The sequence below is a fragment of the Pristiophorus japonicus genome, chromosome 8 (genome assembly GCF_044704955.1).
Source record: "Pristiophorus japonicus isolate sPriJap1 chromosome 8, sPriJap1.hap1, whole genome shotgun sequence".
Lineage (NCBI taxonomy): Eukaryota > Metazoa > Chordata > Chondrichthyes > Pristiophoridae > Pristiophorus > Pristiophorus japonicus.
Genome location: NC_091984.1, coordinates 42,900,404 through 42,927,928, shown reverse-complemented (window position 1 = coordinate 42,927,928; position 27,525 = coordinate 42,900,404). Strand labels below are relative to the sequence as shown.

At 42.6% G+C, this 27,525-nt stretch overlaps 1 protein-coding gene across 2 annotated transcripts in view; it reads right to left on the bottom strand.

The window, feature by feature from the left end:
- Nucleotides 1-27,525, bottom strand: part of LOC139268486 (MAP kinase-interacting serine/threonine-protein kinase 1-like) — a 94,985-nt gene that overhangs the window by 55,661 nt on the left and 11,799 nt on the right. For both annotated transcript variants that reach the window (XM_070886717.1, XM_070886718.1), the window contains exons 3-6: nt 23,643-23,757; nt 19,244-19,345; nt 1,861-1,958; nt 320-399 (exon numbers count right to left, since the gene is read on the bottom strand). In XM_070886717.1, the coding sequence (XP_070742818.1) occupies nt 320-399; nt 1,861-1,958; nt 19,244-19,345; nt 23,643-23,757 (395 nt within the window). The remainder of the gene's footprint in view (nt 1-319; nt 400-1,860; nt 1,959-19,243; nt 19,346-23,642; nt 23,758-27,525) is intronic.

Genomic DNA, 27,525 nt, shown 5'->3' with positions numbered 1-27,525 from the left:
AGACCCGTGTCAGGGTCCACTTTCCTTCTACTCTTCAAATAAATAAGCAGGAGAGAGAGAGCAAGAGAGAGAGCGAACTTAGAATAGGAAAAAGAGAAAGAAAAGTAAACTAGAAAAGGAGAATGAACCAGAAAAAGCATGAAGCAGAAAAGGAGAGAAAGTGAAACAGCAGGAGAGGAGAAGGAAAGACAGAGAAATATCTAGAATAAACTGGCATGCTAATACTAATAAGATTGTCCTAATGTTTGTCTGGTAGTAGTACATCAGTCCTATAAGATATCACTGCTCATAGCTCCCATATTGCAGATTTGAAACTTACTGGTTTCCCTGACACTGATATAAAGTCTCAACTTCACGGAATACCCTACTTCGGCTCAGATTGGACGACTTCTCAATAATCTGTAGGGGAGAAAACAAAGTGCTTTCATTACTGTTCTAATCATAACAAAATAAACAAAAACAATTGTCTTATTCTGCATCTTCTATATGTTGGAACAGGACCAACCCTCCCAATTGTAGGTGGTCAAAGAATCACAGCAAGCACATATGGAGAGTTCATCAAAAGTCTTAGTGGGCGCATTAAGCTTAGACAGTATCAGATGATACGAGTCTTATTTACCACGGTTTTTATTAAGAAAATCACACTAGCTAAATATTGTATACAAGCCTGTAGTTTCTCTGCTTAACTAAGAGGAACACAAGTCTCAGGATGAACCTGGGCAATAAAGTATACTTAACCCATGGCAGTTTTCACAATTTGACATCCTCCACTTTAATTATACAATAATAATGTAAGACCCTACAAATCAGCAGTATACAATGTGGTCAGGCTGAGATGATAGTGTAGGAATACATTCTTATCTTACAAACGTTTGCCAGGCTATATGATAATTGTCATCATAGCCCTCATGATCATAACGATGACAAAACACCACATCTTCCCCAGAATATGCAAAGTCTAATGTATTCAATCCAGAAGCAAAGCAGTGAGCTGATAGTATGTACAATACAAATCCGAAACTTCTAAGAGCTTAGCTTCCCTTAAAGGCTGAATTAAATCACTACTGCAATACAGTACCTGTAATAAAAAACAAATACAAAGATCAAATGCAATGGCATAAAGGACGTATAATCTGCCTGCTGCGCCAGGCCAATGAGAGAGGAGATTTAATCTCTTAAACAAAGGTTTCCAATCAACTGCAATGCAGCCACATGAAGAGAACCCAAAAAATGAGGATGTTTTTTTGCCAGCCCACCATTCTATGGCTCTCAAGAGCTGGCTCATGGGCTTTAGTGATTCGGAGAACAGCTGCATGTGGTATATATTTCAGAGAAAACACAGTGTGGCAGATTGCAGAGGAGAAATAAAGCAAAAAATTGTTATCTTCCCAAAAGTGAATAAGCACAGCAAAATGTAATTAATTATATCCAATTACATCAGTTGTATCTGATCATTTTCATCCCCTCAAACCTTACTCATTAAGTGGACAGAAGTTATGCTTCAAGGCAATGCTTCCAGTTAATACAGTTGACCTCACTGCACATCTTTCCCCCCCTCCCCCCACAATCTCCTCAAGCTTTATTTAGCATCTCCACAATGACCTGTTTGGACTATACCTTGCTATGACAGAAAACTCCAGGATAAAACCCACATCCAGTAAATCAATAGTACATGGCCTTCATGGACTCATCAATTGTGCCACTACACAAAATAACTTACAAGCAACAACCAGGAGTAAGAGAGCAAAATAACTCCAATATGGACAGGGCTACGAAACTGCTACAATCTTCAGGAGCCATGTCCTCCATAGCGAGTAATGAATCCCCCATTACAAGCAGCGATATCATTTTGCTCCTTACCTTTACAGCATATTCTTTTCCACTGTGCAGGTTGACACAACCTTGGACCTTTGCATAGGCTCCTTCTCCTAATCGTTCATCGGTCAACTTATACAAATCTGCTGATGCAATGAATGATTTAATAAATAATCATTATTTCAGAGTGGTCACAATATTGTCAGTGCATTTAACGAATCATTATCATGGGAAATCATAGTGAACTAATAATGAGGTCAGAGCTTAACCAATCACAAATAATTGGAAAGGAATGGAATAGCTTAGATTAACAAGCAAAACATGCAGGCCTATTTATTGCCCAGTCTAAACTTTCAGAAATTTGATGGGCCAAATAGCCTTTCCTGACCCCTGGCTTTACTCGTGTACAACTATAGTAACAAGCATTACAATATACTCGAAACATACCCATCAAAATTGAAAGCCATTTTCCATAATATGTTGTTGATGTCTTGGTTGCAACCATCCTCTCTGTCCCTCACCCCCAGCTCATATTCATATGCCTTAAGCTCTCCTTTCAGTTTCACACAATGAGACAGGCTAAACGTTGTCCCAAAGCTGAGAGAATAAAAGAAATCAGCAAGCAAGAGTGAGCGACAGCTAAGGAGAATGAGGCCAAGGGAAACAGAAGAAATAGATCGGAAACCTGCTTAGAGTGCCAGATCAGGAAAATGTGAGCACCTGAAATAAAAACAAGAAGTCAGAGGAAATGTATTAGCATGGATAGAGAATTGGCTGGCTAACAGAAAGCAGAGAGTCGGGATAAATGGGTCCTTTTCAGGTTGGAAATCAGTGGTTAGTGGTGTTCCACAGGGATCGGTGCTGGGACCACAACTGTTTACAATATACATAGATGACCTGGAAGAGGGGACAGAGTGTAGTGCAACAAAATTTGCAGATGACACAAAGATTAGTGGGAAAGCGGGTCGTGTACAGGACACAGAGATTTAGATAGGTTAAGCGAATGGGCTAAGGTTTGGCAGATGGAATACAATGTCGGAAAGTGTGAGGTCATCCACCTTGGGAAAAAAACAGTAAAAGGGAATATTATTTGAATGGGGAGAAATTACAACATGCTGCGGTGCAGAGGGACCTGGGGGTCCTTGTGCATGAATCCCAAAAAGTTAGTTTGCAGGTGCAGCAGGTAATCAGGAAGGCGAATGGAATGTTGGCATTCATTGCGAGAGGGATGGAGTACAAAAGCAGGGAGGTCCTGCTGCAACTGTATAGGGTATTGGTGAGGCTGCACCTGGAGTTCTGCGTGCAGTTTTGGTCACCTTACTTAAAGAAGGATATACTAGCTTTGGAGGGGAGTACAGAGACAATTCACTAGGCTGATTCCGGAGATGAGGGGGTTACCTTATGATGATAGATTGAGTAGACTGGGTCTTTACTTGTTGGAGTTCAGAAGGATGAGGGGGGATCTTATAGAAACATTTAAAATAATGAAAGGGATAGACAAGATAGAGGCAAAGAGGTTGTTTCCACTGGTCGGGGAGACTAGAACTAGGGGGGCACAGCCTCAAAATATGGAGGAGCCAATTTAAAACCGAGTTGAGAAGGAATTTCTTCTCCCAGAGGGTTGTGAATCTGTGGAATTCTCTGCCCAAGGAAGCAGTTGAGGCTAGCTCATTGAATGTATTCAAATCACAGATAGATAGATTTTTAACCAATAAGGGAATTAAGGGTATGGGGACGGGCGGGTAAGTGGAGCTGAGTCCACGGCCAGATCAGCCATGATCTTGTTGAATGGCGGAGCAGGCTCGAGGGGCTAGATGGCCTACTCCTGTTCCTAAATCTTATGTTCTTATGTTCTAAGTTCTGAGAAAACACAACAGGCCCATCAACATCTAAAAAGAGAGGTTAATGTTTTGAGTGTTAAACCTTTGTCAGAACTAGAAAAAGGAAAGCACATGATTTATCTCCCTTGATAATGAGAGGTGTCTTTATGCTAGCAGAGCAGCAATTTTAACAAAGCATGTAGAATGCTGAATTTTATAGGTAAACCAATAGAGTACAAGACATTGGATGTGATGTTAAAAATTGACAGTGCTCTGAGCAGCATTTACCTCGAGTGCTGTGTCCAATTTGATCACCGAGTTCAAGGAAGACATTCAAAAAGGTGGAGAGTGTGGAGAGCAACAGTACAAACTATCATAGGACAGAGAGTGGAGAGCACCAGTTCATACTGTCAGAGGAGAGAGTGGAGAGCACCGGTTCATACTGTCAGAGGAGAGAATGGAGAGCACCGGTTCATACTGTCAGAGGAGAGAGTGGAGAGCACCGGTTCATACTGTCAGAGGAGAGAGTGGAGAGCACCAGTTCATACTGTCAGAGGAGAGAGTGGAGAGCACCGGTTCATACTGTCAGAGGAGAGAGTGGAGAGCACCAGTTCATACTGTAAGAGGAGAGAGTGGAGAGCACCAGTTTATACTGTCAGAGGAGAGAGTGGAGAGCACCGGTTCATACTGTCAGAGGAGAGAATGGAGAGCACCGGTTCATACTGTCAGAGGAGAGAGTGGAGAGCACCAGTTCATACTGTCAGAGGAGAGAGTGGAGAGCACCGGTTCATACTGTCAGAGGAGAGAGTGGAGAGCACCGGTTCATACTGTCAGAGGAGAGAGTGGAGAGCACCAGTTCATACTGTCAGAGGAGAGAGTGGAGAGCACCGGTTCATACTGTCAGAGGAGAGAGTGGAGAGCACCAGTTCATACTGTCAGAGGAGAGTGGAGAGCACCGGTTCATACTGTCAGAATGGAGAGTGCCAGTTCAAACTATCAGAGGACAGAACGGAGAACCAGTTCAAACTGTCACAGGACAGAGAGTGGAGTGCACCAGTTCAAACAACTTTAGTCTTTAACTAAGGGCAGAGAAGTATACTAAAAACTTTTGTTAATTAATCTAATAACTAGAGGCATGGCAGGGCAGCTCAGTCCCATGGAGTGTACATCCTGTGTCAAGTGAGAACATAAGAAATAGGATTAGGAGTAGGCCACCTGGCTCCTCGAGCCTGCTCTGCCATTTAATAAGATCACGGCTGATCTGATCATGGACTCAACTCCACTTCCCTGTCCACTCCCCATAACCCTTTATTCTCTTATCACTCAAAAATCTGTCTATCTCTGCCTTAAATATATTCAATGACCCAGCCTTCACAGTTCTCTGGGGCAGAGAATTCCATAGATTTACAAACCTCTGAGAGAAGGAATTCCTCCTCATCTCAGTTTTAAATGGTCGGCCCCCTATTCTATGTCCCCTAGTTTTAGTTTCCCCTATGAGTGGAAATATCCTCTCTGCATCTACCTTGTCGAGTCCCCTCATTATCTTATATGTTGTGATAAGATCATCTCTCATTCTTCTGAACTCCAATGGGTATAGGCCCAACCTACTCAACCTGTCTTCATAAGTCAACACCCACATCTTCGGAATCAACCTAGTGAACCTTCTCTGAATAGCCTGGAAGTCCTGGATGCTTCGCATAACCTGGACGACCACATGTGCAAGAAGTATCGCCAGCTACAGCAACTCGAGCTCCAGGTTTCGGAGCTTGAGCGGCAGCTGGACTAATTGCTGTGCATCCGCAAGGCTGAGAACTTCGTGGATAGCACGTTTCTAGAGGTGGCCACCCCGCAGCTCAAGAGTGTGCAGGCACAGAAGGAATGGGTGACTGTCAGACAGAAGAGTACCAGGCAGATAGTGCAGGAGTCCCCCGAGTGCATCTCGCTCGCCAACCAGTATTCTGTTCTGAGTACTGGTGAGGGCGATGGTGCCCCTGGGGAGTGCAGCCAGAGCCAAATCCACGGCAACACGGGTGGTTCAACTGCACAGGGGGAGGGAGGAAGAAGAGTGGAAGGGCAATAGTGGTAGGGGATTCGATAGTTAGGGTACTGAAGTTGAATGTTCAGCCATGAACTCATTGAATGGCGGTGCAGGCTAGAAGGGCCGAATGGCCTACTCCTGCACCTATTTTCTATGTTTCTATGTTTCAAACAGGCGTTTCTGCAGTCGCAGACATGACTCCAGGATGGCATGTTGCCTCCCTGGTGCCAGGGTCAAGAATGTCAAAGAGCGGCTGCAGGGCATTCTGGGGGGGAAGAGGATAAACAGCCAGAAGTTGTGGTCCATATCGGTACCAATGACATAGGTAGAAAGAGGGATGAGGTCCTGCAGGCAGAGTTTAGGGAGCTAGGAGAGATATTAATAAGCAGGACCTCAAATGTAGTAATCTCCAAATTACTCCTGGTGCCGTGTGCTAGTAGGTACAGAAATAGGAGGATAGAGCAGATGAATGCGTGACTAGAGAAAAGGTGCAGGAGTGAAGGCTTTCAATTCCTGAGGCATTGGACCGTTTCTGTGGGAGGTGGGACCTGTACAAGCCAGACGGGTTGCACCACAACAGAGCCAGGACCAATATCCCCGCGGGGAGATTTGCTAGTGCTGTTGGGGAGGGTCTAAACTACCTTGGCAGGGGGATGGGAACCTGCAGTATCGATTCAGAAGAGAGTGAAGCAAAGCTGAAATTGGAAAGCAGAAAAGTAGAAAGTGAATTTGGAAGACAGAGGAAACAAGAGCTAGAAAATAGACAAGGGAGTTTGGCAATGCTAAATGGTATCTACTTCAATGCAAGTATAGGGAATAAGGCAGAGGAACTGATAGTACAGATAGACATTTGGGAGTATGATATTATAGCTATTACTGAGACATGGCTGAAAGAAGGGCAGGTATGGCAGCTGATCATTCCTGCTTACATGGTTTTCAGATGAGATGGGGGGGGGTAAAAAAGGAATGGGCATACAGTAATGATTAAATAAAAAATTGCAGCTGTGAGGAGGGATGAAATGTTGGAAAGATCATCAAATGAGGCCATATGGATTGAATTGAAGAATAAAAAAGGGGCGATCACACTGCTGGGAGTGTACTAGAGACCCACAAATAGTCAGAGGGAGATAGAAGAGTAAATATGTAGGCAAATTTCTGAGACGTGCAAAAACTATAGGGCAGTAATAGTAGAGGATTTCAACTATTCTAATGTTAACTGGGATAAAATTAGTATGAAAGGTATAGAGGGTACGGAATTCCCAAAATGCATTCAGGAGAACTTTTTTTTTAGCCAGTATGAAACAAGCCCAAACAAGAGAGGGGGCGATTCTGGACTTAGTTTTAGCGAATGAAGCTGGGCAGGTGGATGGGGTATTCATGGGAGAGCATTTTGGTGCTAGTGATCATAATTCAGTTAGATTTAGGGTAGTTATGGAAAAGAACAAAGATAGATCAGGAATAAAAGTTCTCAATTGGGGAAAAGCCAATTTTGCTAAGCTGAGATGAGATTTAGCCAAAGTGGACTGGAAACAGCTACTTGAAGGTCAATGTCAGAGCAGTGGGAGGCATTCAAGGAGGAGATCCTGAGGGTTCAGAGCAAGTAAGTTCCCATAAAGAAAAAGGGTGGGACTAACAAATCTAGAGCCCCCTGGATGTCAAGCGACATACAAGGTAGGATAAAGAAAAAAAGGAAGGCTTATGACAGATACTGAGGGGATTCTAGAGGAGTATAGAAAGTACAGGGATGCAATTAAAAAGGAAATTAGGAAAACAAAGAGAGCATGAACGAATTTTGGCAAGTAAAATCAAGGAAAACCCAAAGATGTTTTATAAACATTAAGTGCAAGAGGATAACTAAAGAAAGAGTAGGGCCTATTGGAGACCATAAAAGTAATGTGTGTGTGGAGGCGGAAGACGAGGGTATGGTTTTTAATGAATACTTTGCATCTGTTTTCACAAAAGAGAGGGGCGATGCAGACATTGCAATCAGGGAGGAAGTGCGAGAAACATTAGGTAACATAAACAGAGTGAGAGAGAAAGTATGAAGCAGATTAGCAGCTTTGAAAGCAGATAAATCACCAGATCACAAGCCACTCATTTCATTATTTTCGGAAAACAAAGGTATCAATACCAATGCATCATCCTGCATCCAGAGGTGGGCGCTGACATTATCTGCCTATGATTAAGAGAAGCACAGGAGGAAATTGCAGAAGCTCTGACCATCATTTTCCAATCCTCTCTGGCTACAGGTGTGGTGCCGGAGGACTGCAAACATAAGAACATATGAAATAGGAGCAGGAGTAGGCCATACGGCCCCTTGAGCTTGCTCCGCCATTCAATAAAATCATGGCTGATCCGATCATTGACTCAGCTCCACTTCCCTGCCCGCTCCCCATAACCCCTTATCGTTTAAGAAACTGTCTATTCCTGTCTTAAATTTATTCAATGTCCCAACTTCCATAGCTCTGAGGCAGCGAATTCCACAGATTTACAACCCTGAGAGAGAATAAATTTCTCCTCATCTCTGTTTTAAATGTGCGGCCTCTTATTCTAATTCTAGTCTCCCCCATCAGTGGAAACATCCTCTCTGTATCCACCTTGTCAAGCCCCCTCATAATCTTACATGTTTCGATAAGATCACCTCTCATTCTTCTGAATTCCAATGAGTAGAGGCCCAACCTACTCGACCTTTCTTAATTCTTTATTAAGATGGAGAGTGACACAGTTAATTCAGAGACTAGGGTCCTGAACTTAAGGAAAGGTAACTTTGATGGTATGAGACGTGAATTGGCTAGAATAGACAGCCAAATCATACTTAAAGGGTTGACGGTGGATAGGCAATGGCAAACATTTAAAGATCACATGGATAAACTTCAACAATTGTACATCCCTGTCTGGAGTAAAAATAAAACTGGGAAGGTGGTTCAACCGTGGCTAACAAGGGAAATTAAGAATAATGTTAAATCCAAGGAGGAGACATATAAATTGGCCAGAAAAAGCAGCAAACCTGAGGACTGGGAGAAATTTAGAATTCAGCAGAGGAGGACAAAGGGTTTAATTCGGAGGGGGAAAATGGAGTATGAGAGGAAGCTTGCTGGGAACATAAAAACTAAGTGCAAAAGCTTCTATAGATATGTAAAGAGAAAAAGATTAGTGAAGACAAACGTAGGTCCCTTGCAGTCAGATTCAGGTGAATTTATAATGGGGAACAAAGAAATGGCAGACCAGTTGAACAAATACTTTGGTTCTGTCTTCACGAAGGAAGAGACAAATAACCTTCCAGAAGTACTAGGGGACCGAGGGTCTAGTGAGAAGGAGGAACTGAAGTTTATCCTTATTAGGTGGGAAATTGTGTTAGGGAAATTGATGGGATTGAAGGCCGATAAATTCCCGGGGCCTGATAGTCTGCATCCCAGAGTTCTTAAGGAAGTGGCCCTAGAACTAGTAGATGCACTGGTGATCATTTTCCAACAGTCTATCGACTCTGGATCAGTTCCTATGGACTGGAGGGTAGCTAATGTAACACCACTTTTTAAAAAAGGAGGGAGAGAGAAAACGGGTAATTATAGACTGGTTAGCCTGACATCGGTAGTGAGGAAAATGTTGGAATCAATTATTAAAGATGAAATAGCAACGCATTTGGAAAGCAGTGACAGGATCGGTCCAAGTCAACGTGAATTTATGAAAGGGAAATCATGCTTGACATATCTTCTGAAATTTTTTGAGGATGTAACTAGTAAAGTGGACATGGGAGCACCAGTGGATGTGGTGTATTTGGACTTTCAAAAGGTTTTTGACAAGGTCCCACACAAGAGATTGGTGTGCAAAATCAAAGCACATGGTATTGGGGATAATGTACTGACGTGGATAGAGAACTGGTTGTCAGACAGGAAGCAGAGGGCCGGGATAAACGGGTCCTTTTCAGAATGGCAGGCAGTGAGCAGTGGGGTGCCGCAGGACTCAGTGCTGGAACCCCAGCTATTTACAATATACATTAATGATTTGGATGAAGGAATTGAGTGTAATATCTCCAAGTTTGCAGATGACACTAAACTGGGTGGCGGTGTGAGCTGTGAGGAGGACGCTAAGAGGCTGCAAGGTGACTTGGACAGGTTAGGTGAGTGGGCAAATGTAAGGCAGATGCAGTATAATGTGGATAAATGTGAGGTTATCCACTTTTGGGGCAAAAACACGAAGGCAGAATATTATCTGAATGGCGGCAGATTAGGAAAAGGGGAGGTACAACGAGACCTGGGTGTCATGGTACATCAGTCATTGAAAGATGGCATGCAGGTACAGCAGGTGGTGAAGAAGGCAAATGGTATGTTGGCCTTCATAGCTAAGCGTTTTGAGTATCGGAGCAGGGAGGTCTTACTGCAGTTGTACAGGGCCTTGGTGAGGCCTCACCTAGAATTTTGTGTTCCGTTTTGGTCTCCTAATCTGAGGAAGGACGTTCTTGCTATTGAGGGAGTGCAGCGAAGGTTCACCAGACTGATTCCCGGGATGGCTGGACTGACATATTAAGAGAGACTGGATTGACTGGGCCTTTATTCACTGGAGTTTAGAAGGATGAGAGGGGATCTCATAGAAACATATAAAATTCTGACGGGACTGGGCAGGTTAGGTGCAGGAAGAATGTTCCCGATGTTGGGGAAGTCAAGAACCAGGGGACACAGTCTAAGGATAAGGGGTAAGCCATTTAGGACTGAGATGAGGAGAAACATGTTCACTCAGAGAGTTGTTAACCTGTGGAATTCCCTACCGCAGAGAGTTGTTGATGCCAGTTCATTGGGTATATTCAAGAGGGAGCTAGATATGGCCCTTACGGCTAAAGAGATCAAGGGGTATGGAGAGAAAGCAGGAAAGGGGTACTGAGATGAATGATCAGCCATGATCTTTATTGAATGGTGGTGCAGGTTCGAAGGGCCGAATGGCCTACTCCTGCACCTATTTTCTATGTTCCTATGTTTCAACCTTTCCTCATAAGTCAACCCCCTCATCCCCGGAATCAACCTAATGAACCTTCTCTGAACTGCCTCCAAAGCAAGTATATCCTTTTGTAAATATGGAAACCAAAACTGCACGCAGTATTCCAGGTGTGGCTTCACCAATACCCTGTATAGCTGTAGCAAGATTTCCCTGCTTTTATACTCCATCCCCTTTGCAATAAAGGCCAAGATTCCATTGGCCTTCCTGATCACTTGCTGTACCTGCATACTATCCTTTTGTGTTTCATGCACAAGTCCCCCCAGGTTCCGTTGTACTGCGGCACTTTGCAATCTTTCTCCATTTAAATAATAACTTGCTCTTTGATTTTTTTCTGCCAAAGTGCATGACCTCACACTTTACAACATTATACTCCATCTGCCAAATTTTTGCCCACTCACTTAGCCTGTCTATGTCCTTTTGCAGATTTTTTGTGTCCTCCTCACACATTGCTTTTCCTCCCATCTTTGTATCGTCAGCAAACTTGGCTACGTTACACTCAGTCCCTTCTTCCAAGTTGTTAATATAGATTGTAAATAGTTGGGGTCCCAGCACTGATCCCTGCAGCACCCTACTAGTTAATGATTGCTAACCAGAGAATGAACCATTTATCCTGTTTCCAGTTAGTTAGCCAATCCTCTATCCATGCTAATATATTACCCCCAACCCCGTGAACTTTTATCTTATACCTTTGTTTAAAAAGGGTGAAAGGGATAGTCCTAACCTCGGTGGTGGGAAAATTATTGGAAAAAATTCTGAGGGACTGGATAAATCTTCATTTAGAAATACATGGATTAATCAAAGACTGTCAGCATGGATTTGTTAAGGGAAGGTCTTGTCTCACTAACTTGATTGAATCTTTTGCGGAGGTAACCAGGATGGTCGATGAGGGTAGTGCATTTGATGTAGTGTATATGTTCTTTAGCAAGGCTTTTGATAAGGTCCCACATGGCAGACTGGTCACGAAAGTAAAAGCCCATTGGACCCAAGGCAAAGTGGCAAGTTGGATCCAAGTAAAGGGTAACGGTTGATGGGTATTTGTGTGATTGGAGGGATGTTTCCAGTGGGGTTCTGCAGGGCTCATTACTAGGTCCTTTGTTTTTCGTGGTATATATCAATGATTTGGACTTAAATGTAGGGGGTATGGTTAAGAAGTTTGCAGATGATACTAAAATTGGCTGTGTAGTTGATAATGAAGAAGAAAGCTATAGACTGCAGGAAGAGATCAATGAACTGGCCAGGTGGGCAGAACAGTGCAAAATGGAATTCAATCCGGAGGTGTGAGGTAATGCATTTGGGGAGGGCTAACAAGGCAAAGACATACACATTAAATGGTAGAACACTGAGAAGTGTAGAGGGACCTTGGAGTATATGTCCACAGATCCCTGAAGGTAGCAGGCCAGGTAGATAAGGTGGTTAAGAAGGCATACAGAATACTTGTCTTTATTAGCCGAGACACAGAATACAAGAGCAGGGAGGTTATGTTGGAACTGTATAAAATACTAGTTAGGCCACAGCTAGAGTACTGCGTGCAGTTCTGGTCACCACATTACAGGAAAGATGTGATTGCACGAAAGAGGGTACAGAGGAGATTTACGAGAACGTTGCCTAGACTGGAGAACTTTAACTATGAGGAAAGATTGGGTCGGCTGAGTTTGTTTTCTTTGGAACAGAGGAGAATGAGGGGAGACCTTATTGAGGTGTATAAAATTATGAGGGGCCTGGATAGTGTGGATAGGAAGGACCCATTTCCCTTAACAGAGGGATCAACAACCAGGGGGCATAGACTTAAAATAATTGGTAGGAGGTTTCGAGGGGATTTGAGGGGAAGTTTCTTCACCCAGAGCGCGGACACAATGGGCTGAAATGGCCTCTTTCCGTGCTGTAAATTTCTATGATTCTAAGGTGGTACAGATTTAAGTGGCCAGTTCCTAGTAGCAGAGGACTGAGTTCTGAAGAAATCCTAGAAAAACTTGGAGCTTTTCAGTTTTGAAACAAGTTAGGAAAGGTAAATTTGAAATAGTAATTTAAGTTAAATTCTGACAGTTGGATAAATGCATATAGGTTCCAACTGAGGACATTAAGTTCTTCACAGAGTGATCACATGGAATGGATTTTTGGTTAGGGTAGTACAAGAAAAAAAAAACCTGTAACCACAGCTGAATACTAAAATGGAGGATGGAAAATGAAGTTGTTTGTGAGTGGATGCACTAGGAACTAAGATGGACAAATGGCCTTATTCATCATCTGCATTTATACATGATCTTGTAAAATCATTTACTAGTCATCTGAAACCCGAGACTGGATTGCTGTCTTATCCTTACCGAAATGTTCATTGTATTACTTCTTTCCCTACATTTTGCAATCGGAAATCATTGTTCAAGTGCGGTTTTATATTGCTACATTTAGCAGCTGTTAAATAGAGATGAGTGGCAAAGATAATATCTTAAATAGAGTGTAATCAAATAATAAGCTAATAGTTTGATTGAGATTGGAGCATGTCATTTTAGTTTGTCTTTTGTTGTACTCCATGCTGTGTGAATCAGCACGCATTTTAATGTCACCCCCACCCTCTGAATTACACATTCTATGGATATACTGAAAAAAAGTATACTACAACAGTTGCAATAAAAACCAAATAACTCCAGAATCAGTTGTTGTTCATTTGTATCTGAGTGTTGCAGCTTGATGCTGTCTCTTTGACGTACTGATTTTCAACTTGTTTTTTGGTTTTGTTCTTAATGTTTGATATAATCGGTAGGAACATGGATATAAATATCAGCGGAGATGGAAGTAAACCCAATCCAACATTCCTCTGAGACCTTTTGATTCAAATTCTTGTTTGCGTACATAAAAATTTGATAGAAACAATGGGAACCTGTGGAATTAAAGTTGCCCAACACATTTTCAGTACTGGTGGTGGAAAAGAATGGAACCACAGGGGATGGTAACCACAAACAGGTCAGTGGGACAGGGCAGCAGCTAGTTGCTCAAAGGGATCAAGGAACAAATAAGATTAAAGACAACGCTCTAGCTGTGGGGGACCCTATAGTAAGAAGAATTGATAGAATCTTCTGATAGCATGGCCAAGAGTCCACAATGGTATGTTGCTTTCTAGGCACCAGAGTTCAGGACTTAACTAAAAGGGTGAAAAAACTACTGGTAATCAACAATGTAGGTAAAGTAGAATGGAGGTCCTAGAAAAGGAATTTTGGAAAAATTGAAGAAAAGGGCTTCTGGGGTAACTTTGACAAGAATAATGGCCCATAATCAGCGGTAAAGCAAAGGCGTTCATCGCAAGCCCCGAATAAAGCGGCCCACAAAGATCTTGTGATTTTTGGTAAGAAGTTTGTTTTTTCGACCTGCAGTGTAGTTTATTGGAAATTCCATAGCACGAGCTGCTTTGACATCAACAAGCTGTCTAAGCAGCCAATCACAATGCATAATTCTCAGACAGGGAACCAGGAAGTGAAGAAACTCCTTTTATTCTCACTTTTTTAAAATAGTAAATCTGAAAGAAATATGAACTTTTAAAAAAAAATATAAAACTTTTTTTTAAGTTTCTTAAAAATTTTAATTTTCATCATTATGGAAAAATTTGACACACCACAAAATTAAAATTAGTTTTTCAGGGTCATAATGTTTGTTTAGCAGACAATACTCTGTTAAAACCTCAGTTACACCTAATCCAACAAGGTCTAGCTTCTAATGAGGTACTTAACAGCGATATTACTGCGGAAAAGCTATGATTATTCCTAATTGCTGGCTCTGTGGGGTGGGGGGGGGGGGGAGTTCGGTCCACACACAGCCAATGTTGGAGCAGTGAATGACTGACCACAATTTCAGGATTTAGCACATGCTCATCTTATCCTGAAGTTGCGGTCAGTTTCAATAGGGTAATAACAGCAAACGCTGTTCGTTCGTTGTTACTATCCACCACAAATTCCAGGCCACTGCATTTTGTCTCGCATTATTGTGCGAATTTCTGCTTTAAAACTCAGTCATTTTTAGGGAGAGTATGAGCATCACTAAAGCTAAAGTGGTGCATGTGGCCTGACCTGATTCAATATTGCAAGAGTTTTTTTTGTTGTGGTCTTCCCTTGGTAACAGGCTTAAGAGAATCTGACATGATTTTCAAATACATAGGTTCCTTTGAAATTAAATGGCAGCAATTCTACGTTTCAGGGGCACAATATTCAAAATCCAGAATGTGAAGACAATTTTGGAAGTTGGTAATTGAAGTTAGATCCTTTGAGAAAGTCAGTTAACCATGTAACCAAAAAGTAGCCAAGAGTCTGTTTGAAAACCTAAGAAACAGGTAAGAAAAGATAAGAAATACTCCATTTAAAAGCCATTTTATAAAATAATAAATAAAAACAGAAAATGTTGGAAATACTCAGGTCAGGCAGTATCTATGGAGAGTGAAACAAAGATGATAGTTCTGACAAAAGGTCATCGACCTGAAACATTAACTTTGTTTCTCTCTCTACAGATGCTGCCTGACCTGAGTATTTGCAAAATTTTCTGTTTTTATTTCTGATTTCCAGCATCTGCAGTATTGTGCTTTTATTAGATTATTTTGTAGAGTTGTGATTTTTTTTCATTATTTTGTCTACTTGAGTTAGATAAAAGGCTATCTACTATAAGTGCCTTACATTATTCATGTATTCATTATTTACTCCATATGCCACTTGCTGGGCCTATTTGAGAGGTAGACAGATTAGGCAGGTCAATTAATATAGAGGGAGAGGTTCATATTCTGAATCATAGCAGATAAGATAAATAATCTAGAGAAGCAGGGAGAGGAGATAATAATGTGGACCAATTATTAGGAAGGAGGCATATGAATCTCGTAAGAGAGCAAGGAATAATCCAAGAAAGAAAGACTTGGATTTATATGGCGCCTTTCACGACCACCGGACGTCTCAAAGCACTTTACAGCCAATGGAGTATTGTCACTGTTGTAATGTGGGAAATGCAGCAGCAAGCTCCTACAAACAGCAATGTGGTAATGACCAGATAATCTGTTTTTTGTTATGAGAGCAGAAGGGGCCTCGGTTTAATGTCTCATCCGAAAGATGGCATCTCCGACAGTGCAGCACTCCCTCAGTATTGCACTGGAGTGTCAGCCTAGATTTTTTTTGTGAGCTCAAGTTCCTGGAGTGGGACTTGAACCCACAACCTTCTGACTCAGAGGCGAGAGTACTACCCACTGAGCCACAGCTGACACTGACAAAAGGTATTTATATAAATGCCAGGAGCTAAAAGCAATGGTAAATAGGGAGCTTATAAATACTATAAGAGCTACTGAAACGTGGCTTATAAAAGAGGTTAAGTGGGGAACAAATCTGTAGGGCTGTGTACGCTTCAGGAAGAATTGAAATAGAAAAATTTGTCAGGGAAAGTTGATACATTGCAAACAGGAAGGAACTGGGAAATACCACAGGGACACTTTAAACAAGTCTAATAGAAAGAGAAAAAAAACCAAAGGTAGAAGTATATTACTGACCACCGCAAAAATATTAATTGCCGTGGTGGTCATAATAAAAACGACAAGGTCCCAGCAAGGAGCTTATTGAAGTATTTCAAGAATCTTTTCTTAAACGGCAAAGGAGGTCAACAAGGGGAGGCAATATTATATTTGTTCCTAATTGATGAGGAGGGCATATAAGCCAAGTTGAAGTAAGGGAACATTTGTGGTCTATAGATCAGAAAGCTGTTCATGTAAAGGTTGAAATTAGGAGAAGATAGATGGAGAGGAGAGAATAACTATTTAATGGAAGGATGTGGAGAGCAAGTAAGGAAGCTTTAAAGAATTTTTTTAATGATGCTGCGCCGGTTTATCCCAAATGAAAGTCAAAGATAAAACAGAAAGTCATAGAAAGTATTAGATAAAAAGAATGACCTTATAAAACTCTGGACTGTATGGTGAAGGAACAGACGCAAAGAAATATAAAATCAAGCAATTGAACTTCAGAAACTGATGAATTACAAGAAGGAATACGACAATAATATAGTGGACATATATAAAAGGGCAATAACGTGTTGTATGTAAAACAGGAGCAAGAGAAGGATGCAGAGGACATTGGGCCTTTTTACTAGGAGCGATGGGGAGGCGATGTCTGAGGACTGGCAAGTGGCAGAAGTATGAAAACATTATTGTGTATCTGTTTTTACCATGTTGGCGAGGGGGGAGTTGGGAAAGAGAGGCTGAGGGGAGCATGAGAGAGAGAAGACACAAAATAGTAGAAAGTTTTGGGAGCTTAGGATAATACAAAAACTCAAAGCTCTGACTTTTCAATAGAAGGTGGAGTTGGCTGAGGAGATTTAAAAATTCTCTTTCAAAATGTACACCAAATGGAGATGGGGGGCAAAGGATGAACCTTGCCTTGCTTGTGGGGAAATGTTCAAGACCTTGATGAGAGATCTGGAATCATCTGGAAGGGAAGGGTTTGATTAAAGAAGGCTAACATGGTTACAGACACAGAAGGTCAAGTGTCTGACCAATTACAGATCTGATCCACAAGGATGAGATGGTGGATGTTCTCTAGTTGGATTTCAGGAGGTATTGGATACTGCTTCACATAACAGACAGTTCAAAGGGCACTTGATTCACAGGAGACACAAGAATTGAGATGGATTGACATATAACTGAAAGGTGAACAATATTACAGGTATCAGCGTGGAAAGCAGTTGCCAGTGTAGTACACAGGGGTTAGAGTTGGGGCCGCTTTTTATAAATGATTTACAGGATAGAATGTTGTCCAAAGTATCAAAGGTGGCAAGCCAACGTTCAGAGAGATTTGGTAGAAAAAGTAAAAATATGGAGTGCATGTTGCATAGTAGATAGAGTGCTGAGGTAACAAAGCAAGAAAGTATTTGGTGGAGAGTTCGTTAAAACTATCACTTTAGTGTTTGCAGGCAATCAAAAAAGCAAATAAATTGTTGGGATGTATAGCTATAAGTGTGACCAAATGGGAGAGGGTGATGTTGAAATTGTATCTGGCCTTGGTGAGGCACAATCTGGAGTACTGTGTTCCATTTTGGTCTCCATATTGCAGTCCAGAGCAGGGCTACAAGGCTCAAGGCTAAATTATCAGGAAGGATAGTCCATCCTGAGACCACTCTCTGGAGAGGAGTATAGGAGACATCTCTTTGGAGAGGAGTATAAGGAGAGACTTGATGGAGCAAGATTTTCAAAGCTATAGAAATCTGGGACGTTCTTCTGTCAGGCATAGGATTCAATGATTAGAGGATAAATAAGGCTGTCAAAGGAGAATAGGAAATTTAGGCAACTTTTTTTTAGTAAGACGGTGACAGAATTATGGAACAGGTTATCATTAAGAATAGTGTTATAGAAAATCTTGACAGATTTTAAGAAAAGGGCCAGATGAATTCCTGTTCGGGGCTACTAGCTCCAGAGCACAATAAGAACTCTAAGGGAGTGGGACTAGCGGAAGTGCTGTTGCAGAGAGCCGACACGGGCTTGACTGGCCGAATGGCCTCCTTCTGTGCTGTAACCATTCTATGATTCTAATGGGAGGTTTGGAAGGGAAGGTTAGATGGACCAATGATCTTCTCATGCCCAAGACATCATTATGTATGTTACTGTGTGTATTATGTATGTATTTACTATATATAACAATTCATTAGCCAAGTGTCTATTGTTTCTATTTTACCTCACATACTTTTCTTGTTTCCTAAACAGAGTAGCGATGAATTGCTTTTAGAAACATAAAAACAGAAATTTACAGCACAGAAGGAGGCCATTTCGGCCCATCGTGTCCGCGCCGGCCAACAAAGAACCGCACTGCCCTCGGTCAGCAACCCTGAAGGTTACATATAAACCTATGAACAATGGCGGAAAGGTAAAGAGCTTGTGAGTATTTATCTTTTCCTGTCTGAATAATATGTCTCCTTTCAGTATGGTTTAAACATTTGAAGAGTGTAAGCTTAGATTTGATGGTACAGGTTAAACCTCCCTTATCCAGCACCCTCGGGACCCGGCCTGTGCCGAATAAGGGATTTTGCCGGATAAAAGGAGGTCAGCCCGAGTTTGGGGGGGGGGGGGGGGGGGGAAGAGAGAAAGAGGCTGCCCGGGGTCGGGGAGGGGGGGAGGGAGGTGGTCGGTGCCTCGGGTGGGCCCCAAAGTTGGAGTGACCGCGTTCTACGCATGCGCTCCCAGCCACCAGAATCGTGCCAGGCAGGGGGGTGGTGCCGGATAAGGGAGTCCTGGATAAGGGAGTTCTGGATTAGGGAGTTCTGGATTAGGGAGGTCCAACCTGTAATGGATTCTACTTACAACCAGTTGACAGCTTTTCCAATTTTTTATAAACTTAACAAAAAGATTTTTCAGTACTGTACTGTGACATAAAATGAGTCTGCTCCTCAACAAATAGGTCATTTCAGATGGTGAGTTACAATAGAGTATGATTTATCATACAGGGCTCCTCGGTGACCAAATATCAAACAGGGAATTGGTCTGTAAAACTGTTTCAAAGGGAAATGGTGTATGTTAAACTTTAGAGTGTCACACCAACTCGATCAAACAAATATCAGAACTCATCAAGATAAAGTTACTGACCTTCAAACTTTCCAGTAAAGCTGTCCGAAGTTCTGGCTCTTCTCTTTTTCTTGTTGCGCTTGCCACTGTCAACAATATTGACTGGCTGACTGGACATCATTTCTGTGAGGATCCAAAACAAAGAAAAACACTTGTAAATGAACAATAAATATGCTGCATGTGCAGTTTATTAAACAAGTGCTATGAATATCCTCTCTTTCTCCCCAACCCCCCTGGGATGGGAATAAATGCCATCAACACAAGAAACTAAAGGACATCAGACAAAAATGATCAAACATTAAGTTCTACTGTAACAAGGAAATATCATTTGTGGAATTAAGTAAGTCACGGTTGAATGACAATTATTCTTGAGGCTCAGGAAGAAATTTGTGTTCTCAAAAGCTTTATCTGTGGTTAGTCATACCACTTGGGAGATTAAATAAGTAATCAACTCTATGCAAGTACAAATTGTGCATGGTCCCTTAGAAAGGCTGGCTTCCATTGACATTTTTGGTTCCAGAATTTGCTATTAAATATAATTATACAACACCTCCTTTATCCATCCCACTTTGCCTCTGTCTCCATTATCTTCATCTTTGAGATTTTTACAACCCACACCTGTGGCTAAAAGGTTGGACAACTTTCACCCAGAATTCAATCGGCATTGCTCTGCAACTGGCAAGTAGTCGATGTCCTATAGCGACTCCTATTCTAAAGAGGTGCCTTACTTTCTCATAATGGTGGGGCTGGCGTAGGAGAGTCTCCAGTGTGAATTTGCTCCTTTTCAGTTTTGGGACCCAACACTGTTTGACTATGAAATGAGCAACTATTATTCTTTAACAAAGGGCAACATTTATTATTCTAGTTTACAGAGTCCTTCATAAAACATTCTGCCCTCCTATTTGATGCAGCAACCAAAGGGAAGGGCATGGTGGAATGACATAGGTAAAGTGACTTCTTCACAGCACATCTGCAATGAAGCACTGTGATCAAAGTTTGCAGTCTGTTAAGAGAAAAACCTGTTATGGGTCTGCTGTTTTCATTGCAAGTATTTGCTAATACTTATTAATAGCAAAATCATTTGGAACCAAGAGGGACCTGTACAAGCCGGATGGGTTGCATCTGTACAGGGCTGGAACCACTGTCCTCACGGGTCGTTAACTAGTGCTATTGGGGAGTGTTTAAAGAACCCGCTCCCTCCCCTGCAATTTTCCCCAGAACCCCCACCCTCCCCAGCATTTAAATATATATCTTTTAACAAGCCCGCTCCCGTAACAATCTGGAAGCGCGCATGCGCAGAACATTACTTCGTGGGAGCAGTCATGTCCTTAAACTAATTTGGTAGGGGGTAGGGGTGGAGGAGAGACAAGGTGCATAAGAGGGACTGTTTTGCAGCTTTCCCAGGTTGGTACTTCATTTTTTTAGGTATGCCTGGTGCTGCTCTTGGCATACTCTTCTGCACTCCTCATTGAACCAGGGTTGGTTTCCTGGCTTGATGGTAATGGTAGAGTGAGGGATATGCTGAGCCATGAGGTTACAGATTGTGGTGGAATACAATTCTGCTGCTGCTGATGGATGCCAAATATTGAGCTGCTAGATCTGTTCTGAATCTATCCCTTTTAGCAGGGTGGTAGTGCCACACAACATGATGGAGGGTGTCCTCAGTGTGAAGGCGAGACTTCGTCTGCACAAGGATTGTGCGGTGATCACTGCTGCCAATGCGGTCATGGACAGATGCATGTGCGATAGGTAGATTGGTGAGGACAAGGTCAAGTAGGTTTTTCCCTCGTGTTGGTTCTCTGACCACCTGCAGGCCCAGTCTGGCAGCTCTGTCCTTCAGGATTCAGCCAGCTCGGTCAGAAGTTGCTACCGAGCCGCTCTTGGTGATGGTCACTGAAGTCCCCCACCCAGAGTACATTCTGTGCCCTTGCTACCCTCAGTGCTTCTTCCAAGTGGTGTTCAACATGAAGGAGTACTGATTCATCAGCTGAGAGACAGCGGGTAGCTGGTAATCAGCAGGAGGTTTCCTTGCCCATGCTTGACCTGAAGCCATTAGACTTCATGAGGTCCAAAGTCAATGTTGAGGACTCCCAGGGCCACTCGCTCTTGACTGTATAACACTGTGCTGCCAGCCCTGGTGGGTCTGTCCTCTCAGTGGGACAGGACATACCCAGGGATGGTGATCGAGGAATCTGGGACATTGGCTGAAAGGTATGACTCTGTGAGTATGACTATGTCAGGCTGCTGCTTGACTAGTTTGTGGGACAGCTCTCACAATTTTGGCACAAATCCCCAGATGTTGGTGAGGAAGACTTTGCAGGGTCGACTGGGCTGGGTGTGCCATTGTCATGTATGAAGGTGGTGCTGAAGTCGGTCCGGTTTTATTCTTATTATTGTTTCTTGTAGCGGTTTATTACAACTGAGTGGCTTGCTCAGCCATTTCAGAGGGCAGTTAAGAGTCAACCACTTCTGTGGGTCTGGAGTCACATATAGGCCAGGCCAGATAAGGATGGCAGATTTCCCTCCCTAAAAGGACATTAGTGAAGCAGGTGAGATTTTACGACAATCTTGTAGTTTCACGGGGCCCAATTTTGGCCATGACTTGCAACAATTTTTTTTGGAGTAAGTTGTTTTTTCTGGCGTAAGTTTAAAAAATGCCATTTTCCCCCCAAAATTTGCTCCAGTGTAAGTCAGTTAGGTACGATTCTTTCTAGTGCAGTTTTATTTTCCAAAAGGGAGCATTCCTGCCACTTACGTTAGTTTTGGCCATTTATGCCACTTTGGCCAGCTAAAACTTACTCCAAATCGACTTAGGTCAGCGTATGTGGCCAGCTCTGAAAAACCTTGCGGGCAGTTAAGAAATCGGCGCAGGTTAGTACATTTAAAGCACCAAGACTTACAAAGCACTAAACAAACCACAAAAAGTAATAAGCAATCAATCAGTAACAAATAAAAAATAGAAGTCCTACCTTTATGCCAGAATCAATTTTTTCTAAGATTCCCCCCCGCTCCAAAAACACTCTTTCTCCACCCCCACCCCCGCAAAACACTCTTTCTCCCCACCCATCCACCCCCCAAACTCTCCTCCTCCCACCCCCCCAATCAAAACTCTCAAGCACAACCATCAATAAATAAAAAATAAAACTGAAATCCTACCTCGGCCCAGGAACTCAGCGGGCCGGCCGGCCAGTGCGGGAGGCCACTCGGATGGGGATAGGGTGCGGTGAAGATCGGGGCATCCCTTCGGCTGGGGATAGGGGCAGCGAGCATCGGGTCCTGCTCACAGCCCGCAGGACACGCTGGGAGGGCAGGAGCATGCGCGCAGACTTCACTGCGCATGTGCACAGCTGCCGGCAGTGCTTTCTGCCTGTTGGCCTGTTGCTCCGCCCCCCATTTCACTAGCCAAGCCACGCTGGGACACCGGAGAGTTGACAGAGCGGGCAGGATGGGGCCCCTTTTTTTCGGCACCGTTTCCAGCGCGCAAAAGTCGACGCATTTAAGGTAAGTGCGCCGAAAAAAGGGGTTAGGGAAAATTGGGCCCATGGTCACCATTACTGACACTAGCTTTTTATTCCAGATTTATTTAATTAACTGAATTTAAATTCCTCAGTTGCTGTGGTGAGATTTTAACTCACGTCTCTGGATTATTAGTCCAGGACTCTGGATTACCCGTCCCGTAACATAACCACTAAGCTACCATTCCCTTAAGCCCAATGATTAAATCACTGGCGGAGCGAAAAGTAAATCATATTATTTTCAATCTGTGATCTCTTAAAAGGCCTTGATAAGATTTCTGGAAAAGTATATAAAGGCAGCAATATTTTCAAACAGTTTTTCCAGTAGTATTTCGGGAACATTCAGGTGGTCATATGGGAATGGATTTGCATGTGATGGCAGGGCCCCTGTGCAAGGAGCTGCATGTGGTGGTGAAAAATAAAAGATAAAACATTGCATGCATCACCAATAGTGAATCATGTGGAAAAGGTACTCAAATAAAGGTTAAAGGCATCACAAGAACATTATAGCAACTCAATATAAAAATCAAAAGAAATGCAGGCACAACACTTAGAAATGCATTCTTTGTGTGTTTTAAAAAAATCAAAAATGCACAACAGGTTGGTAGCATTTGGAAGAGAAAGAGAATGCTAGCTGGTTATGTTTTTTATCTTTACAAGTCTCTTTTGGCTCCAGGTCATATTTTGAACTAACCAACACACACACCATTGTAAAGCAGGTTAATTATAGAAATATACTTCTGATGAAACGATAACTGTTTCTCTCTCCACAGATGCTGCCTGGCCTGCTGAGTATTTTCAGCATTTTCTGATTTGATCTCAGATTTCCAGTATCAGCAGTATTTCAATTTTGTTCAAGGATAGAAATAGTTGCCCAAAGGGGAAAATAGGCATGTATTCGATACCTGGTCTTGTCTGTGAATTCTGGGTAATTTCTTCAGGACAGTTAGTCGTTGAATGAAGCGAGTAGCTGCTGTTCAAATCACTTACAGGGATCGGGGAGAGTCGAGTGCTCTGCAACTGTAAGAACATAAGAACAGAAGAATTAGGAGCAGAAGTAGGCCATTCAGCCCCTCGAGCCTGCTCTGCCAATCAATAAGATCATGGCTGATCTTCTACCTCAACTGTACTTTCCTGCACTATTCCCATATCTCTTAATTCCCTTAATATCCAAAAATCTAGTGATCTCTGTCTTGAATATACTCAAAGACTGAGCCTCCAGCCCTCTGGGGTAGAGAATTGCAAAGATTCACCACCCTCTGAGTGAAGAAGTTTCTCCTCATCTCAGTCCTCAATGTCTGACCCCTTATTCTGAGACTGTGACCCCTGGTTCTAGGCTCCTCAGCCAGAGGAACATCCTCCTGCATCTACCCTGTTAAGCCCTGTAAGAATATTGTATGTTTCAATGAGATCACCTCTTATTCTAAACTCTAGCAAATATAGGCCTAGTCTACTCAATCTCTCCTCAAAGAACAATCCCCTCATCCCATGAATCAGTCTGGCGAACCTTCGTTGCACTTCCTCTCTGGCAAGTATATTCTTCCTTAGGTAAGGAGACCAAAACTGTACACAATATCCAGGTGCGGTCTCACCAAGGCCCTATATAATTACAGTAAGTCATCTTTAATCTTATACTCAAATCCTCTTTTAATAAAAGCCAACATACCATTTGCTTTCTTAATTGCTTGCTGTACCTACATGTTAACTTTCCATGATTCGTGTACAAGGACACCCGGGTCCCTCTGAACACCAACATTTCCCAATCTCTCACCATTTAAAAAATACTCTGCTTTTCTATTTTTCCTACCAAAGTGGGTAACTTCACATTTCCCCACATTATATTAAATTTGTCATGTTCTTGCCCACTCACTTAGTCTGTCTATATCTCCTTGAAGTCTCTTTGCATCCTCCTCACAACTTAACATTTGTATTATCAGCAAACTTGGATATATTACATTTGGTCCCCTCATCCAAATCATTGATCTAGATTGTGAATAGCTGGGGTCCAAGCACCGATCCTTGCGGCACCCCACTAATTAAAGTCTGCCAACCCGAAAATGACCTGTTTATTCTTACTCTCTGTTTTCTGTCTGTTAACCAATCCTCAATCCCTGCGAGTATATTACCCCCAATCCCATGAGCCCTAATTTTGTTTAATAACATATTGTGTGGCACCTTATCAAATGCCTTCTGAAAATCCAAATACACCACATCTATTGGTCCCCCCATATCTATTCTACTAGTTACAACCTCAAAAAACTCTTAACAGATTTGTCAAACATGATTTCCCTTTCATAAATTCGTGTTGACTCTGCCCAATCCTGTTATTATTGTCTAAGTACCCTGTTACCACGTCCTTAATAACAGATTTTAGCATTTTCCCTACTACTGATGTCAGGCTAATTGGTCTGTAGTTCCCTGTTTTCTTTCCCCCTCCTTTCTTAAATAGAGAGGTTACATTAATTACCTTCCAATCTGCAGGAACCGCTCTAGAATCTATGGAATTTTCGAAGTTGACAACCAATGCATCACTATTTCTATAGCTACCTCTTTCAAAACCCTAGGATGCAAGCCATCAGGTCCAGGGGGTTTATCAGCTTTCAGTTACTTTCAATTACTTGAGCACAGAAAAGCACGTAATTATAGTGTCAAAGTTTGATCTCAGGCAATGGTGAAAGCAACAGAAAACATGGCTGTGATGGAGGAATTTGGGGGGGGGGGGGGTGGGGGGAGGGAATTCTCTCCCCTCCCATTTTATTCATTACAGCCTTGTGTTCTAAAGTCCCTGCTTACCACACTTCTCCCTCCGCCAAAGGGCACAGGCAGTAGTTTCAATAATGCTGCTCTGTGTCCTGTAATATTGGATATGCGCACAAACTACCCGCGATGACTCACTGTCCAAAAAATGTTGGCTTGGAATAGTGCAGCACGTGGAAAACCACAAACGTCCACTCCTTACAACACAGTGCACTAACAGAGTGTATGATCAGCTCAAGAGGGTTTCCAGCCCAGCAGTAAAAAAAAAGTGTCTTGGGGAAAAAAAAACTTCGCACAAGGCTCTCTGTTCAAGCACTATTTTCTTTCCCTTGATGTAAATTCCCAGATATCCCATCCAGATGGCAAGTAGGTAGCTAACTCCTCAGTCCCTTCCAACACCACTAATTAATTATCCATAAAATAAACCCTTATTGATTCACCCGTTTGACCCTTTCATAGAAACACAGAAAATAGGTGCAGGAGTAGGCCATTCGGTCCTTTGAGCCTGCACCACCATTCAATATTATCATGGCTGATCATGCAACTTCAGTACCCCATTCCTGCCTTCTCTCCATACCCCTTTAGCCATAAGGGCCATATCTAACTCCCTTTTGAATATATCTAACGAACTGGTCTCAACAACTTTCTGTGGTAGAGAATTCCACAGGTTCACAATTCTCTGAGTGAAGAAGTTTCTCCTCATCTCGGTCCTAAATGGCTTACCCCTTATCCTTAGACTGTGACCCCTGGTTCTGGACTTCCCCAATATCCTTTTTCTCCTTTGTAGGTAAATCCTCTAAACATGCACCATTCTATTAATAAAATGAAATCAGAAACTCATCATGTGGGAAACTGCAGACAAACCACATCCCAGCAGTTTAATATTAGAGTTGGTCATCTGCTGCCTCTCCCCTTAAATTAATTGTTTATAGCAACACAGAGTTAGACATAATATTCTAGGTTATGTATATTCCTTCAGCATCACTGGAAAATATATTTTATTCAATATTCTTGTCATTTCATTTAAAATTGAGGTTGCTCATCAATAGTTCTATAGCCGTCCTCTGAAATTATTTTTCACTATCCATTTAGTCCCTTTCCTCCCAAGGGCATTCAGTCCTTTCTGGGATGTGGTTCCACATGCAACAATTGCTGTCTGGTCCCTTGCCCGAGTGGCCATTATTCAGGTGCAGGTCTGCCCAGCAAGTATCAGTAGGCTGTTTGATTGTAAGGACAGCACACACATCTCGATCCTGCCCTCACCTGGTGCCTACATTGCTAGCAAAGGTCACTAGACAGCAATCAGGAGCAGGAGCCCAGACCAATTTTCCCCTCCTTAACTCGCAGGCATTGATGCCAATTGCATTACATAGGATATATGGCACAGAAACAGGCTATTCGGCCCAACAAGTCCATGCTGACAGTTATGCTCCACTCAAGCCTCCTCCTGTCTTTAACCATCTAAATCTGTCAGCATAACCCTCAATTCCCTTCTCCCTCGAATGCTTGTATAGCCTCCTCTTAAATGCATCTATGCTATTCGCTTCAACCACTCCCTGTTCCACATTGTCACCACTCTTTGGGTAAAGAAGTTTCTTCTGAATTTCCCATTAGATTTCTTGGTGACTATCTCATATTGATGGCCTCCAGTTATGCTCTTCCCCAAAAGTGGAAACATTGGGCTGGAAATTCATCAGCCTTCCGCCGCGTTTTTCGGTGGTACTTCGCCATTTTGGGCGGAAAGCAGCGCGATGGAAAATTCCCTGAAGTCTTGCGCCGGCGGTTTTGAAATACCACTGCGCAGCGGACTGCCGGCGTGCAAGACTGGAATAAGCGCTTTCACCCGAGTTTGGCCACAGCGGTGACCCGTAGATAGTGTCAAAAAAAACAGAGAGAAAAAAACCTGTCCGTGCAGCCCTTGGAAACGGCGGTAGAGTATGAAAACCGGCAAAAAAGGTAAGTTAACGTTTATTTTTAAATTGTTTTGCAGCGATTCGCTAGAAAAGGGTCTTGTAAATGTTTTGCGATTTT